This window comes from Papio anubis, chromosome 12 (genome assembly GCF_008728515.1).
Source record: "Papio anubis isolate 15944 chromosome 12, Panubis1.0, whole genome shotgun sequence".
Lineage (NCBI taxonomy): Eukaryota > Metazoa > Chordata > Mammalia > Primates > Cercopithecidae > Papio > Papio anubis.
Genome location: NC_044987.1, coordinates 50,148,669 through 50,166,379, shown reverse-complemented (window position 1 = coordinate 50,166,379; position 17,711 = coordinate 50,148,669). Strand labels below are relative to the sequence as shown.

General features: G+C 38.1%; 1 protein-coding gene across 20 annotated transcripts in view; it reads right to left on the bottom strand.

The window, feature by feature from the left end:
• DLG2 (discs large MAGUK scaffold protein 2) overlaps nt 1-17,711 on the bottom strand; it is a 2,166,350-nt gene that overhangs the window by 500,540 nt on the left and 1,648,099 nt on the right. For all 20 annotated transcript variants that reach the window (XM_031653896.1, XM_017949244.3, XM_017949248.3 and 17 more), the window contains 2 exons: nt 17,394-17,538; nt 14,945-15,083 (listed from right to left, as the gene is read on the bottom strand). In XM_031653896.1, the coding sequence (XP_031509756.1) occupies nt 14,945-15,083; nt 17,394-17,538 (284 nt within the window). The remainder of the gene's footprint in view (nt 1-14,944; nt 15,084-17,393; nt 17,539-17,711) is intronic.

Genomic DNA, 17,711 nt, shown 5'->3' with positions numbered 1-17,711 from the left:
TACTTCTAGTAGGATAGTTCTATGAATCATTCTTCATGGTTTATGTAAGTAAACTTAAGTGGTTATGTGGTTAAAGTTTTCTCTTTATTGTTTATTTATATTAATAAAGAGAAAACTCTCCTTGAGGCTTCCACATAATAGTCTATCTGTCTCACTAGTTTTGTCTCACTCTCTCTTTCATCTCTATACTTTGCTTCAAAACTACATTATAGTACCCGTCTCTATGTTAGAGAAATCAGAAATGCAACATAGAGCAAAACAAAATCTCAGAATCTCAGAGACATTTGCTCATGAATCTTTAATTTGGTTAAGTTTTATAATGAACTTTGTAAAGTCTGTAAGGAGTCTGATGTCATGTTTTGCAGAACTTTTTAAGGGAAAAGCTACCTAGAATTAGCTATTGAGAGTCACTATAAATTTTTTAAAAGGGCAAAATCAGCAAATTATCCAACAAAAAATTATATTTTAGCCAGAAGGAAAACTGATAGACTAGTTTATACCATATTTGGTTCCACTGAATTCTGTATTAGATTTTCATTGCAGCTGGTATTAGATATTCATTGTAGTCATAAAAATTAAGATTCTCAATAAAGCAGTCAGACTATATGACTCTCTGTAATCAAATATTATAATGTGCTCTGCAAGATAAATAAGTTGAAAAATCTATACACGTAGATTACATGTTTGAGCAGCTGTGTAATATTGTTGGCTACAGTTCCATAAATAATTGGATGATATTTACCAAAAAGGGGTTTTATTTGTATCATAGTTCATCTTAAAATCCTTGTTTTTCAATAGCATTAATAACAGCTAACAATTTTCAGGTGCTTATTTTTCCCAAGCATGTTACATGTACTAACTCAGTTTATTGTCACAACAAACCTATGAGGTAGAAAGTATTATTTTACCCTTTTTATAAATGACAAAACTGATGCAAAGGGGAGTTGCATAACTGATTGAAGGTCACACAGCTAGGAAATGTTGTGATTCAAAACTAAGCAGGGTAACTTCAGGACCCACATACCTAATCACTCTGTTATTCTACTATAATTCTAAAGCAGGGTCAGTTGCCTGCTTAGGGTACTCTAGCTGTTTTCCACCATACTTGACTAAAAGTGATAGTGACAGGAGGCAGCCAAATGCCTAGGCAGATAGGGGTGGGTAACCAGTGAAACCCCACCTTCAAGCAAAAATAACAGCCTGAAACCCACGGACCAAAGTGATAACTTCTATTCCTGTTTGCCCACTCTCTCCCGATTGGTTCTTTCTGAATAATGACTTTTTACCAATCAAATGTTGCCTTTTCCAAAACTACCTATGGCCTGTCCTGCCTTCATCCTATGCATATAAAGACCCCAGACTCAGTCGACAGTTAGTGAACTGGGAGATGCAGACCCTCCCTCCATTGGAGTGGATACCATCTCATCAGCTGCCAGTGCAGGTAGGATAAAAGCAGGCAGAGGAACATGGAAAGATTAGACAGGCTTAGTCTTCCAGCCTACATCTTTCTCCTGTGCTGGGTGCTTTCTACCCTCAAACAACAGACTCCAAGTTCTTCAGCTTTGGACTCTTGGACCTTTGACCACAGAGTGAAGGCTGCACTGTTGGCTTCCCTATTTTTGAGATTTTGGGACTTGGACTGGCTTCCTTGCCTCTCAGCTTGCAGATGGCCTATTGTGGTACCTCACCTTGTGATCATGTGAGTCAATACTCCTTAATACACTCGCCTTATGTATACATCTCCTCTTATGCATCCATCCTATTATTTCTGTTCCTCCAGAGAACCCTGACTACAGCCTGACTTCGGGGAAGAAGACCTGCTCTTCCTGTCCCCTCTCTAACTCCCCTCCCTGCTGAGACGTCTTCATCACTCAATAAAATTCTCCGCCTTCACTATCATTTAGTCATCTGTGTGACCTCATTCTTCACGGATGCTGGACAAGAGCTTGTGACCACTGAGTGCAGGTCCCCAGAAAGGCTGTCACACTGGCCCTTTGCCATCACCGGAGGAGGGCATCCACCCCATGCCATGAGGCAAGGGGCCAGCTGAGCTGCTAACATACTGCTGTCTGCAAATGGCAGAACTAAAAGAGTATTGTGATACCCCCTCTAGGGTTTCAGGGTTACGGGGCACCCTCACCTGGATGCCACCATGCCCCCCTCCAGGAGACATGCCTGGTCTGGCCATGGGCCCCACGTGGAGCTTGCTCCTGTGCCGGTGCCTGGAGCAGCCAGCTGGATCCCACACTCACTCACATGCTCCTCTCCCACAAGGGGCTGAGCACGGTGGGCCAAGCAGACAGGGTGTCCCTGCTGCAAGTCTAGTGAAGGGGCCAAGAGAAATCCTGCATCAAAAGCATATAAGAAAAGATTTCTTTCCTGTATAAGAAGAAACTTCTAGTTCATTCAGGAATGGTTTTAAGTCATTAAATGTAAACTAAAAAGAAGAGAAGCTAGAACATGCTTGTACTGTACTCCGATGAGGTATTGTCTGATCCTTTGAGAGCTCACTCCTAATGGGTACCATAAACCTTGAGTCATTATTAAGGGACAGTTTATATAAAACACAATTAACAATTGGCAAATTTGTGTAACTTAGCTCAGTGTTTCTCAAGCTTGGGTACTTAAATGTACCTTGGGGTTTGTGGTATTTGCCAGGGATTACAAATATCTTCAGAAAACCTTTCTGGTGTGTCAATTTAATTTTAAGATTTGGAAGAAAAACAATGTAGTTTGTAACAAGAATATTTTTACTCTAAAGCAAATAATATTCTGCAAGCTTTTGTGAGGAAAGATACAAGATTTTATGTGTTTTATGCTTGGGCAGAAATCTTCATGTTCTACCTCAGAGTCTGAGGAGAACAAGTTTATTTTCTACGTTAAGGGCATGTAAGTAGAAACATGTGACAAACAGTGGTCTGGCTTCTAACCAGTTCTGATCCACAAAGTTAAACAATAAGAGATAAGAAAAACAAAACAAAAAGAAACAAATAACAGTGGCAAATACTTATGCTGTTCCTGAAAGACTACTCCATGGGTGATTAAAAACTACAAAAATGGTCAGTAGTCAAAACAGTCTGGCTAAGCCAGGTCTGCTCTTCACGTGAACATGGGCTATTAAACCTTGCTCTGAGATATAGCTCGGATTTCTCTGTTCCATTTCTCTTCCATTGCTACCCCTCACTGCAGTCCTAGGTGCCATAATCTTTTCCCTCTTTTTTTCAGTGGTCTCTCTACTCCACAGAGCAGCCAGAACTTCTTTTTTTTTCTTTTTTTCTTTTTAACAAACCCCCCCCCCATAAATCAGATCATTTAATTGTCCTGATTAGTACTCTTCAATGAATTCTCAATGCACTTAAAATTAGACCTACACTTTCTCATTACCTGTGAAGTCCTACATCTTCTACTTCCTGCTTCCTTATCTAACCTAATTTTCTGCCTGCTCCCATTACCTCATCTCTGTCTAGCCAAACTGGACTTCTTTACATTGCTGGAACACACTAAACTTATTCCTGCCTCAGTGACTTTGGCTTTGCTATTCCCTCTTCTTGGAATGCTATTTCTCTGATCTTTAATCATCACTTTCTACTTTTTATTCGGGTCTCAGTCCATACGCTATCTCCTGAGAGAGGCACTCCCTGGTTATCCTACTTCACATTGTTCTCTTCCCCAGTCACTGCTCATCACATTATCCTGTTTTATTTTCTTTATAGCACTTATCACTAACTGAACTTAATGCATTTATTTATACATCTCTTATTCAATATACTAAAATGTAAATTCCATGAGGGCAAGCACCTTGACCAGTTTGTTCACCATTGTGATTTCGTTGCTAATAACCATGCTTGACATGGGTAGAAGCTGAATATTCACTGAATGAGCAAATAACTGAATGAATGAAGGAGAAAAGGCAACTTGAATATACATTAGATGACATGGCTAGTAAGCTAGTGTTCTATAATTCAGACAATAGAGTAGACATGGACTCCAGACTGATGAGATTATGTCTGTTCAATAAGTGATGGAGTCAAACTGGTAAATATTAAAGTTACAGTTTGGGGCAGCTCTTGTAAAGTCTCTGTAGACAAGAAATCTTTATTGAGACTTTATTTATATTATGCTTTTTAATGAACTAAATGATGTGAGGGACCAATATGTAGAGGCAGCCAGAAAGACACACTAAGTTCACAGCTAGTTGAACTTAGTTTCTAACACTGAGAAATATATCTTTTACAGTTACAATTTAGGTCCCTGGGTTTTATAACAATATTTATCACATTCATAACTTGGGAAATTAGGTCCCTACATCTTGAAAGAGCAGTTTTACTCTGCATTACCAATATTTTTTGTTTCATATTAATACTGTTTGCATATCCTAAGTATATTCAGGCAGACAGTAATAATGTGTGGTTTGCCCCTCTTCTGAGTAACTAGGGAAAACTTGACCCAGTAAAGATAGAACTCATAGTTATAGGTAATGTACAAAATAGACACTCTTACCAGGTAATCCTTGATTGAATATAGTTTTTCATAATTGCTACTTTCTTACTCCAGCCAAAAAAAGAGTGCACATATACATGGGCTCTAAATCTGATTGTACTACTTACAAATACTGGACAAGGGAAAGCAAAAAAATCACTCTGGGCCCTGTGTCCCCAGCCCATCCAAAAAAGGGAGATTAGACTCTATTTTTATTTATGGCCCTTTCTACTGACAGTCTATAATGCCTGAGCCAAAACCAATCTCAGTGTCATTGGAATAGCTTTGTTTTCCAAAAATTGAAAACCAGGTATCTACATCACAACGAATGCTGATTTACAGGGACTCAGTGGGCATGCTACTAAGAGACTGTACCCAAAACTTTTTTTATTTGTGCATTTTCTTCTAAATTCATGGAAAAATAAAACTTCTCAGTTTATGCAGGTGTACATTTCTTTAATAGAAATAGATTTAAAAATCTACCTAGGTTATTGTAGTATTATTTGAATCAAAATTGCTTTAAAATTCTTACTGTACATCCATAACAAATGTGACTATAAATCAGGAAAATAGAGAAACATTTATTACAACAGATTAAGATATGAACACATGGAACAAAAGGTTTCCAATTTGATGTGATTTTATAGGTTATGGGTAAGTTCCTATTTCACAGACATGTTTCCCTACTGGCCCAAGTTCCATTATTAGAGATTTATTTTCTTGATTTACTATTTTAGGAAGCTACAAAGTAGGTCTCAAACATAAGCAGCTAAATGAACTTAGAATAATAATTTATAGAGCTTTCTAAAAATGACAACATTCGTACATGTTAACATATTAAAACTTCACAATTCCATGAGGAAATTAATAGATCCTTTATAATGAATCTATGGATGAGAAAATCAAGACTTGAGATGAACTGACTTGTTCAGAGTTATCTAGATAGTAAATGGTAGGATGAGCACTACCAACCAGGGATGCAGGGATGGGGCCTTTGAAAACAGACAGAACTGAATTCAAATTGTGATTCTATTTGATTGCTGTATGCTATGAGGGAATTACTTAACCTCTCTGAGAATTTTTTAATCTGTAAAAATCAAGAATAAGAATATCACATAAATAATATAGGAGCAATAATATATATTATAGCACTTATTGTTAATGGTGTATAGTAATGATCCTTTTGTTTTTATTACTTTATATATTGTTAATCTTACAGATAGGTTGCATAGGAGAGAAGGAATAGGAATACAAACATGATGTAAACGTAGGTACAATTTTCCTTTGTGAGTCTTATATTTCAAGTTCTAATTTTTGCCTTCATTTTATTCTATTTCTATTTATTCTGTGAGTCTGTGCAATCACTCCCCCTACCACGAATGCCCTTCCCCATCTCTTGACTCTCTGACCAATGTCTACACAGTTTTCAAGTGCTAATTAGAGTCATTTCCTCTTTTTTTCTTTTTTTGACTGTTAAAATGGAAGTTTACTTAAAAGTACTCATGAAAGATACAAGTCTTTCTTTTGGGGTTAAATATAGGTATAATTTGAATTTCACAAAGGGGATCAATATCACTAGTTCACAAAAATCTTATCTATGAGTCATTTAAAACAGTTTCTAGCAGCTTTTTTTTTTTTAATTATACTTTAAGTTCTAGGGTACATGTGCACAACGTGCAGGTTTGTTACATATGTATACATGTGCCATGTTGTTGTGCTGCACCCATTAACTCGTCATTTACATTAGGTATATCTCCTAATGCTATCCCTCTGCCAACCCCCTCCCCACAATAGGGCCCAGTGTGTGATGCTCCCCTTCCTGTGTCCAAGTGATCTCATTGCTCAATTCTCACCTATGAGTGAGAACATGCGGTGTTTGGTTTTCTGCTCTTGTGATAGTTTGCTGAGAATGATGGTTTCTAGCTGCATCCATGTCCCTACAAAGGAAACGAACTCATCCTTTTTATGGCTGCATAGTATTCCACGGTGTATATGTGCCACATTTTCTTAATCCAGTCTGTCACTGATGGACATTTGGGTTGATTCCAAGTCCTTGCTATTGTGAATAGTGCTGCAATAAACATACGTGTGCATGTGTCTTTATAGCAGCATGACTTATAATCCTTTCAGTATATCCCCAGTAATGGAGTGGCTCAGTCAAATGGTATTTCTAGTTCTAGATCCTTGAGGAATCACCACACTGTTTTCCACAATGGTTGAACTAGTTTACAGTCCCACCAACAGTGTAGAAGTGTTCCTATTTCTCCACATCCTCTCTAGCACCTGTTGTTTCTTGATTTTTTAATGACTGACATTCTAACTGGTGTGAGATGGTATCTCATTGTGGTTTTGATTTGCATTTCTCTGATGGCCAGTGATGATGAGCATTTTTTCATGTGTCTGTTGGCTGTATGAATGTCTTCTTTTGAGAAGTGTCTGTTCATGTCCTTTGCCCACTTTATGATGGGGTGGTTTATTTTTTTCTTGTAAATTTGATTGAGTTCTTTATAGGTTCTAGATATTAGCCCTTTGTCAGATGAGTGAATTGCAAAAATTTTCTCCCATTCTGTAGGTTGCCTGTTCACTCTGATGGCAGTTTCTTTTGCTGTGCAGAAGCTCTTTAGTTTAATGAGATCCCATTTGTCAATTTTGGCTTTTGTTGCCATTGCTTTTGGTGTTTTAGACATGAAGTCTTCGCCCATGCCTATGTCCTGAATGGTATTACTTAGGTTTTCTTCTAGGGTTTTTATGGTTTTAGGTCTAACATTTAAGTCTCTAATCCATCTTGAATTAATTTTCGTATAAAGAGTAAGGAAAAGATCCAGTTTCAGCTTTCTACTTATGGCTAGCCAATTTTCCCAGCACCATTTATTAAATAGGGAATCCTTTCCCCATTTCTTGTTTTTCTCAGGTTTGTCAAAGATCAGATGGCTGTAGATGTGTGGTATTATTTCTGAGGGCTCTGTTCTGTTCCATTGGTCGACATCTCTGTTTTGGTACCAGTACCATGCTGTTTTGGTTACTGTAACCTTGTAGCATAGTTTGAAGTCAGATAGCGTGATGACTCCAGCTTTATTCTTTTGACTTAGGATGGTCTTGGCAATGCAGGCTCTTTTTTGGTTCCATATGAACTTTAAAGTAGTGTTTTCCAATTCTGTGAAGAAAGTCATTGGTAGCTTGATGGGGATGGCATTGAATCTGTAAATTACCTTGGGCAGTATGGCCATTTTCACAATATTGATTCTTCTTACCCATGAGCATGGTATGTTCTTCCATTTGTTTGTGTCCTCTTTGATTTCACTGAGCAGTGGTTTGTGGTTCTCCTTGAAGAGGTCCTTTACATTCCTTGTAAGTTGGATTCCTAGGTATTTGATTCTCTTTGAAGCTATTGTGAATGGGAGTTCATTCATGATTTGGCTCTCTGTTTGTCTGTTGCTGGTGTATAAGAATGTGTGTGATTTTTGCACATTGATTTTGTATCCTGAGACTTTGCTGAAGCTGCTTATCAGCTTAAGGAGATTTTGGGCTGAGACAATGGGGTTTTCTAAATATACAATCATGTCATCTGCAAACAGGGACAATTTGACTTCTTCTTTTCCTAACTGAATACCCTTTATTTCTTTCTCTTGCCTGATTGTCCTAGCCAGAACTTCCAACACTATGTTGAATAGGAGTGGTGAGAGAGGGCATCCCTGTCTTGTGCCAGTTTTCAAAGGGAATGCTTCCAGTTTTTGCCCATTCAGTATGATATTTGTTGTGGGTTTGTCATAAATAGCTCTTATTATTTTGAGATATGTTCCATAAATACCGAATTTATTGAGAATTTTTAGCATGAAGGGCTGTTGAATTTTGTCGAAGGCCTTTTCTGCATCTATTGAGATAATCATGTGGTTTTGTCTTTGGTTCTGTTAATATGCTAGATTACGTTTATTGATTTGCATATGTTGAACCAGCCTTGCATCCCAAGGATGAAGACCACTTGATCGTGGTGGATAAGCTTTTTGATGTGCTGCTGGACTTGATTTGCCAGTATTTTATTGAGGATTTTGCGTCGATGTTCATCAGGGATATTGGTCTAAAATTCTCTTTTTTTTTGTTGTATCTCTGTCAGGCTTTGATATCAGGATGATGTTGGCCTCGTAAAATGAGTTATAGGGAGGATTCTCTCTTTTCTATTGATTGGCATAGTTTCAGAAGGAATGGTACAAGCTCCTCCTTGTACCTCTGGTAGAATTCGGCTGTGAATCCATCTGGTCCTGGACTTTTTTTGGTTGGTAGGCTATTAATTATTGCCTCAATTTCAGAGCCTGCTATTGGTCTATTCAGGGATTCAACTTCTTCCTGGTTTAGTCTTGGGAGAGTGTAAGTGTCCAGGAAATTATCCATTTCTTCTAGGTTTTCCAGTTTATTTGCATAGAGGTGTTTATAGTATTCTCTGATGGTAGTTTGTATGTCTGTGGGGTCAGTGGTGATATCCCCTTTACCATTTTTTATTGCGTCTATTTGATTCTTCTCTCTTTTCTTCTTTATTAGTCTTGCTAGCGGTCTATCAATTTTGTTGATCTTTTCAAAAAACCAGCTCCTGGATTCATTGATTTTTTGGAGGGTTTTTTGTGTCTCTATCTCCTTCAGTTCTGCTCTGATCTTAGTTATTTCTTGCCTTTTGCTAGCTTTTGAATATGTTTGCTCTTGCTTCTCTAGTTCTTTTAATTGTGATGTTAGAGTGTCAATTTTAGATCTTTACTGCTTTCTCTTGTGGGCATTTAGTGCTATAAATTTCCCTCTACACACTGCTTTAAATGTGTCCCAGAGATTCTGGTATGTTGTATCTTTGTTCTCATTGGTTTCAAAGAACATCTTTATTTCTGCCTTCATTTTGTTATGTACCCAATAGTCATTCAGGGGCAGGTTGTTTAGTTTCCATGTACTTGAGTGGTTTTGATTGGGTTTCTTAGTCCTGAGTTCTAGTTTGATTGCACTGTGGTCTGAGAGACAGTTTGTTATAATTTGTGTTCTTTACATTTGCTAAGGAGTGCTTTACTTCCAATTATGTGATCAATTTTGGAATAAGTGTGATGTGATGCTGAGAAGAATGTATATTCTGTTGATTTGGGGTGGAGAGTTCTGTAGATGTCTATTAGGTCCACTTGGTGCAGAGTTGAGTTCAATTCCTGGATATCCTTGTTATCTTTCTGTCTCGTTGATCTGTCTAATGCTGACAGTGGGGTGTTAAAGTCTCCCATTATTATTGTATGGGAGTCTAAGTCTCTTTGTAAGTCTCTAAGGACTTGCTTTATGAATCTGGGTGCTCCTGTATTGGGCGCATATATTTTTAGGATAAGTAGCTCTTCCTGATGAATTGATTCCTTTACCATTATGTAATAGCCTTCTTTGTCTCTTTTCATCTTTGGTGGTTTAAAGTCTGTTTTATCAGGGACTAGGATTGCAACCCCTGTTTTTTTTTGTTTTCCATTTGCTTGGTAGATCTTCCTCCATCCCTTTATTTTGAGTTTGTGTGTGTCTCTGTATGTGAGATGGGTCTCCTGAATACAGCAAACTGATGAGTCTTGACTCTTTAACCAATTTGCCAGTCTGTGTCTTTTAATTGGACCATTTAGTCTATTTACATTTAAGATTAATATTGTTATGTGTGAACTTGATCCTGTCATTATGATATTAGCTGGTTATTTTGCTCGCTAGTGATGCAGTTTTTTCCTAGCATCGATGGACTTTATATTTTGACATGTTTTTGCAATGGCTGGTACCTGTTGTTCCTTTCCATGTTTAGTGCTTCCTTCAGGATCTCTTGTAGGACAGGCCTGGTGGTGACAAAATCTCTAAGCATTTGCTTGTCTGTAAAGGATTTTATTTTTCCTTCACTTATGAAACTTAGTTTGGCTGGGTATGAAATTCTGGGTTGAAAATTCTTTTCTTTAAGAATGTTGAATATTGGCCCCCACTCTCTCCTGGCTTAGAGAGTTTCTGCTGAGAGATCTGCTGTTAGTCTAATGGGCTTCCCTTTGTGTGTAACCAGACCTTTCTCTCTGGCTGCCCTTAACATTTTTTCCTTAATTTCAGCTTTCGTGAATCTGACAATTATGTGTCTTGGGATTGCTCTTCTCGAGGAGTATCTTTGTGGCGTTCTCTGTGTTTCCTGAATTTGGATGTTGGCCTGTCTTACTAGGTTGGGGAAGTTCTCCTGGATGATATCCTGTAGAGTGTTTTGCAACTTGGTTCCATTTTCCCCGTCACTTTCAGGCACTCCAATCAGACGTATATTTGGTCTTTTCACATAATCCCATACTTCTTGGAGGCTTTGTTCATTTCTTTTTACTCTTGTATTTGCCACACTTCTCTTCTTGCTTCATTTCATTCATTTGATCTTCAATCGCTGATACTCTTTCTTCCAGTTGATCGAGTTGGTTACTGAAGCTTGTGCATCTGTCACATAATTCTCGTGTCATGGTTTTCATCTCTATCAGTTCTTTTATGGTCTTCTCTGCATTGATTATTCTAGTTATCCATTCATCCATTCTTTTTTCAAGGTTTTTAGTTTCTTTGTGCTGGTTACGTAGTTCCTCTTTTAACTCTGAGAAGTTTGGTTGACTGAAGCCTTCTTCTCTCAGCTCGTCAAAGTCTTTCTCTGTCCAGCTTTGTTCCATTGCTGGCGATGAGCTGTGTTCCTTTGGAGGGGGAGATGCACTCTGATTTTTTGAATTTCCAGCTTTCCTGCACTGCTTTTTCCCCATCTTTGTGGTTTTATCTGCCTTTCGTCTTTGATGATGGTGACGTACTGATGGGGTTTTGGTGTGGGTGTCCTTTCTGTTTGTTAGTTTTCCTTCCAACAGTCAGGACCCTCAGCTGTAGGTCTGCTCAAATTTGCTTGAGGTCCACTCCAGACCCTGTTTGCCTGGGTATCAGCAGCGGAGGCTGCAGAAGATAGAATATTGCTGAACAATATTATTGCTGTCTGATTTTTTCTCTGGAAGCTTCATCTCAGGGGTGTACTCCACCCTGTGAGGTGTGAGGTGTCGGTCTGCACCTAGTGGGGGATGTCTCCCAGTTAGGCTACTCAGGGGTCAGGGACCCACTTGAGCAGGCAGTCTGTCCGTTCTCAGATCTCAACCTCTGTGCTGGAAGATCCACTGCTCTCTTCAAAGCTATCAGACAGGGGCATTTACCTCTGCCGTGGTTTCTGCTGCTTTTTGTTTAGCTATGCCCTGTCCCCAGAGGAGGAGTCTACAGAAGCAGGCCAGCCTCCTTGAGCTGCAGTGGGCTCCACCCAGTTCGAGCTTCCCGGCAACTTTGTTTACCCACTTAAGCCTCAGCAATGGCGGGCGCCCCTGCCCCAGCCTCACTGCTGCCTTGCAGTTAGATCTCAGACTGCTGTGCTAGCAATGAGGGAGGCTCCATGGGCGTGGGATCCTCTGGGCCAGGTGTGGGATATAGTCTACTGGTGTGCCATTTGCTAAGACCCTTGGTAAAGCACAGTATTAGGGTGGGAGTTACCTGACTTTCCAGGTGTTGTGTGTCTCAGTTTCCCTTGGCTAGGAAAAGGGATTCCCTTCCCCCTTGTGCTTCCCAGGTGAGGCAATGCCTCGCCCTCCTTCAGCTCTCGCTGGTCGGGCTGCACCAGCTGACCAGCACCGATTGTCTGGCACTCCCCAGTGAGATGAACCCAGTATCTCAGTTGAAAATGCAGAAATCACCCATCTTCTGTGTCACTCACGCTGGGAGCTGGAGGCTGGAGCTGTTCATATTCAGCCATCTTAGGCATGCCCTCTCTCATTTCCTCTTTAAAACTTTCTTTGATGCCATAGGTTAGTCCTATGGCATTCATGTAAAACTCATATTCATTTAGCAATATTTCCTAAGTGTCTCTTGTGGTGTTAGGGAACTCTGCTAGTGCTACATAAGGGCGCTTTAGAGAACTGACCCTACTTTTGCTTGTTTGCTTCTATTAGTAGTCTCATACTTTTGAATTTTACAGATATTTAACATTTAAAAAATGAAGACTAACAAAAATTTGCCAATTTTTCTCTTCTAAGTAAAAGCATAATAAATAATTGCCTCAATTCTTTTACAAAAGAAAGGGCATTTTGATTACCAAATATATAATCTCAAGATTTTGAAAAAAAGTAATAAATTAGGCTTTGTGGAAAACTTCATGGAGGGTTTCTGTGTAAATTAGGGAACAGGCATTGGGGAATCCATTGATTTATACATATTTTTACCCCAATTGGATAGTTGTTAGATGCTATTTCTTATTCAATTGTGCATCTCTAGTGCAGTGCCCAGTGTTTTATAGGAAGTACTCAATTAATATTTATGAATGAGAAAGTGAATCTGCCTCTGAGCAAATACCTCTGAGACCTATGGTAATGCCTACAGTAGGGAGCACCTATGAGACAACACCAACAGTGGTAAGAAAGTGGTGGAGGGGTGTGTATTTGTATGTTTGTGTGTGTGAACTAATATAATTTATTTTAACAGTTTGCCAGGCACCAACCATTCTGATTTTGTAGGGAAATATTAGTGAGACTGTCTTCTAGGGGAACAGGGGAGGAGGCAGGGGCAGGATCTAAGATATTGAGACATATCTCATGTGTACTGTAAAAATATTTCATATGACATCTGAAGTGGATTAAGATTATAGTAAGTATAGTTACTATAAATAGATAACATTCATTGAGTACTTATAAAGTGCCAGACACTGTTCTAAGCTCTTTGCATTCACTAGGTGACTTAATTACTACAACAACCTATTGAGATAGACTCACTTTCTATTCCCTTCTACAGATGAGAAAACTGAAGCTTGCAGAGGTTAAATGACTTGCCCCCGGTCACACAGTTAGTCAGTAGTAGAGGTAGGTTTCAACTATGGTCTAGTTGTTTTTAGAGCTCATCAAAACTCTGAGGTCCCTTTCTAGCCACCTATTTCTATGATGAACATAGTTTTATATGACTTGGTTTTCATTTTTAATTTTAGAAAATTAAAATGTTTTCTCTTAGGATTTTAAAGCTGTTAGGGCACTCAGTTTTTCTACTTATTAATAAAAGCTATGTGACCATAAGCAAGTTCCATAACCTCTTTGAACTTCAAGTTCTACATCTCTAAAATGGAGGTGAAAGTCTTTTTCTGTGTGTTTTTGGGAGGATTAAACGGATAGTGTATAAAAATAGCTAGCAAAGGGTCTGGATTATGAAGGGGCTTGAACAAATGTTAATTCACTAGGCCCCATAGGGCCTAGTAACATAAAATGACATTTTTAAGTTAAAATCATATCAAATATTAGTAATAGGATGAGAGCAAAGAGATCATCACTCTGGTGGATAAAGGTGCCTGTATTTACAGAATTCCTTAGAGAGCCACGAGGATTATCTTTGCTGCAGCCCTCATTTTAATTAAGAGCATAGAGATCCAACATTTCAGCATAGGAAGAAGCTTGCATTTGATTTACGCCATGGATGCACATTTTCAGCATCCAAACATTCCATTCCTTGGCTAAAGATATAAAGAGCTACTTCGGCAAACCTGATCTTGCAGAATAAATGGAAAATGCTTAATCATTTAAAAAGATATACAAAAGAATGGAAAGATCAAAGCATGCACATATACCAGTGAGGAAAGCTAACTGGCAGAAAGTCTCTACTTTTTGAAAGGCTGACAAATGACTTCAGTTAGACAGGGTAAAAAACCAAAACAATCCATCTATCATTCCTTACATATAAAAACATATAGAAATTAAGCACACACATGTACATGTAATCTCACTTTTGATAAAACTATTGTTTATGCAGAAAATTAAGTTGTGGAACAATGTATAAAATATAAACTTATTTCATAAAAATAATGTCAGGCTCCACGTATATCTGAAAATATATACGTTTGTAAGAACATGGAGAAGGTATGAAAGGTTTATGCCAGGTTGTCACCTTGGGTACCCCAGGACAGGTCACTCTGGAGGGTGTTTGTGGGAAGTTTTTGTTCCTTAATCATCTTTGTATTCTTTTGCCAAATATAATGACTAGTTAAAGACAAAAAGTTTTTACATTTACATTTCTTTATTATTAATTTACCCATTGAATTCCAGTAACCAAATATATAATATTGGCATGCTACTTCCTTCCTTTTGAACCTCAGCACTATCTTCTCTTCTCAAGTATTAATACTTATCTTACAGTATGGCTGTAAAGCTTAAATGAGATCAGATACAGAAAGTCTTAATAAATGGCAAAGTGATGTATAAGTGTATCTTACTATTTATTCACAAGTATTTTGTGATTTTGCTGCCTATCAGAGGACAATGACACACTTACAATGCACTTGAGGCAAAACTACAATAAGGTTGAATGGAACCCAGAAGCTTCAGTTAGCATCCAAAACAACACCTGACATGTTAGGCAAATGTGATTTATTTCTGGTAATCAGAGCAAATTCAATTAACCAACAGGCATATCTGACCTGGTGTAGTCGTCGTCAACAAGCATGTGCTTTGGAATTGGTGAGTACCTTCCCGGAGAGATGGGTGGCAGGGAGGTTTTATATTCTAAAGTGCCATTGTTGCCAGAGAGTAGATGGTTTTCCATTGGTGGAGAATAAGCTAAGAGGTGGGGGAAAAGGAGAAAAGAAACCTGTTATGTGGGTGATTCAATGTGTCATGCTATACTTCAGAAAAAATGTATTAAAAACAGAAAGGCTTTGCTGCATGCCAAGGATTTTCTTGTCCTCCAAGAGGGAGGAGTTGCAGTTTATTTGCATTTAATATATACAAGCACATGGTAACCTTTAGGATAGGAAAGACTTAATAATAGTTAAGTCTGTAATGCCAGTTAGTATAATTTGGAGAAAAGAAGAACAGGAGAAGACATCCAGCACACATATTTTCAGAACAATGATTAATTTTCTATTGAAATAAAATGTTAGCTTTCTAATTGCAGAGCTTACATTGTTTTCACATAATTAATGTCCAATCATCGAGAACAAAAGCCTCCTAAGGAGCAGATTCTCCTATGAGATTTTCTCCCAAAATATACTCTATTCCCATCCCACAAAGGCCAAGAACTCTGGCCTTTCTTTTTTATTCCTCCTTCCTAATGTTTCTCCCTTTTAGGTGACTGAAAACACCTCCTAACTGGGTCTCTTGCTTCTTTCTCTCTCCTCAAATCCATTTTATATGTTGAGATGAGGTAAACCTTCCTGAAATTCAGCTTGACCACACTATTCTCTTACTTAAATGTTCTCCGTTGTTGTTATATATTTAATATAGATAAACTCACCTCTTTGCCATTCTTGCAAGATCAATCAATTTTAATATCCCCCCAACACATATCCTATTGTCCTCAACAATAGCCTGTGCTTCCTGACATCTGTACCATCTACCTATAATTTGTGTCTCATACCTAACCCATCTGAGATGTTGAAATCTCATTCTGAAGATGCAACTGAAATGCCATCCTATGCAAAAAGATTTTTCTCGTGTTCCAAAGACAAATGATATATCTCTTTTCTTTGAGTTCCCAAATAACATTTAACATTTATATTTACCTCTCCCATGGCATATACATACCTCTTATTCTGCCAAATATGCTTCTATTTATATATCTGAGTTAGCCTTCCTCCCAGCAAAACTCTTTGAAGGCCATGATTCTATCTCCTCTGTATCACACATATTACCTTACAATGTGTCTTGTACATACTGAACTTACTCAATACATATTTCTTAGGTTTATTAGGTAGTTTGGTTTTCTCCCTTTTCTCTCTTTGACATTAACCTTATATGCCCTCCATGAAGTGGCTCACAGACTATCAGGGCTGATTTAGCAACATTTGTCCACTTTGGAAAGCTCTGAAAGTTAAAACTCTTTCATATTCTAAGGTAAGACTGATCTCAATTTACTGCCAGCTTGAAAACATACATATTTTGGAGGTAAGTTGTTTTAGAATCATCATTAAGAAAAGCAATAGCTAATGCAATGGGCAGGAAACAAAATTATTCAACACTTAACATTTCTCTCAAGAGAAACATGTAAATCTGAGATAAGTTAAACAATTTCCTTGAGACCGTAGTACTAATTAGTGGCCAGTTCTGAAGACGTTCCAAGTTTCCAGTCTCACAAATGGACTTTCAACATTTCAGAATGAGCAAGCTTACTACTGTTGACACAAATGTCCCTTACATTTACATAACAAAGTAAATTGCTTCTAAATCTAGTCTTCAAAGACAGAAACTTAGTTAAGATTCGTGTTGACCTATTAAGAAGAGGAGGACACATGAGGCTTAGGCTACAGTGGATTTTTTGAGGACTCCAGCATAGTGTCTCATTAGTTGTTAGTTGTTGCCCCAGAAGTCTCACTTCCAGCTCACCTCTATTGCCATAGTGACTGATAATTTTTTCCAGCTTTCTTGCCAATATAACAAATTCAAGTAAAGTAAAAGCTATGATGACGGTGATTGAGGATCTTGATTTCACCATTCAATTGCAAGATCCCCTTTTTCTGGAAGAATCATAGAGCTACCTCTGGTCTATTTGCCAGTCTCTCTTTTCTAGTCTACTACTACAGAGATCTGAAGTTGGAAGAAAGAATATGATGGCATGAGAGTGATCATGCTTTAGGAGCTTGAGAAATAGCCTTTCAAAATGTGTTGCCCATAGACTACTGTAACCACACTGTCCTCAACATTAAGCCTTTCCATAACAGTGGGCATGCCAACTCATTAGGATATCTCACCTTCAAACAGTAGGTAAGGGCCTGCAAGGCAACATAGGAGTGGAGCTTAGGATACTCCCTCTGAAGTATTTCCAGAAGTTAACCAAGAGGGAAGGTACAAGCAGAACACTTTGTCAATAGTTTTATAGAATTTCAGTTTTGCAAGTCTGGCATGCTATTTGAAGATGACAATGGTACTTACAGTGAGTAATATCAGGTGGACCATAAGGATCAGTCATATAAATGGTAGTGGGTTTGCCAACTTTTAAATAAACTACCTCTGATGTGTTCTTCAATATTGCTACTGCCTCTTCATGTGTTACTTCTTCTAAACTGTAGTTGTTTACCTGAAAAGGGGAAAAAAATCAACAATAGAGTTAAATCTATGCAGCAGAAGAAAAATATTCAGGCAAGAAGATTCCTGGAATTATAAATTGTGATAATTACTGTCTGGTATTTTTGACAGAACAGATGAATTAAATGCATTAGTCAAAGCAGATAAGTACAATCATTGATGCTA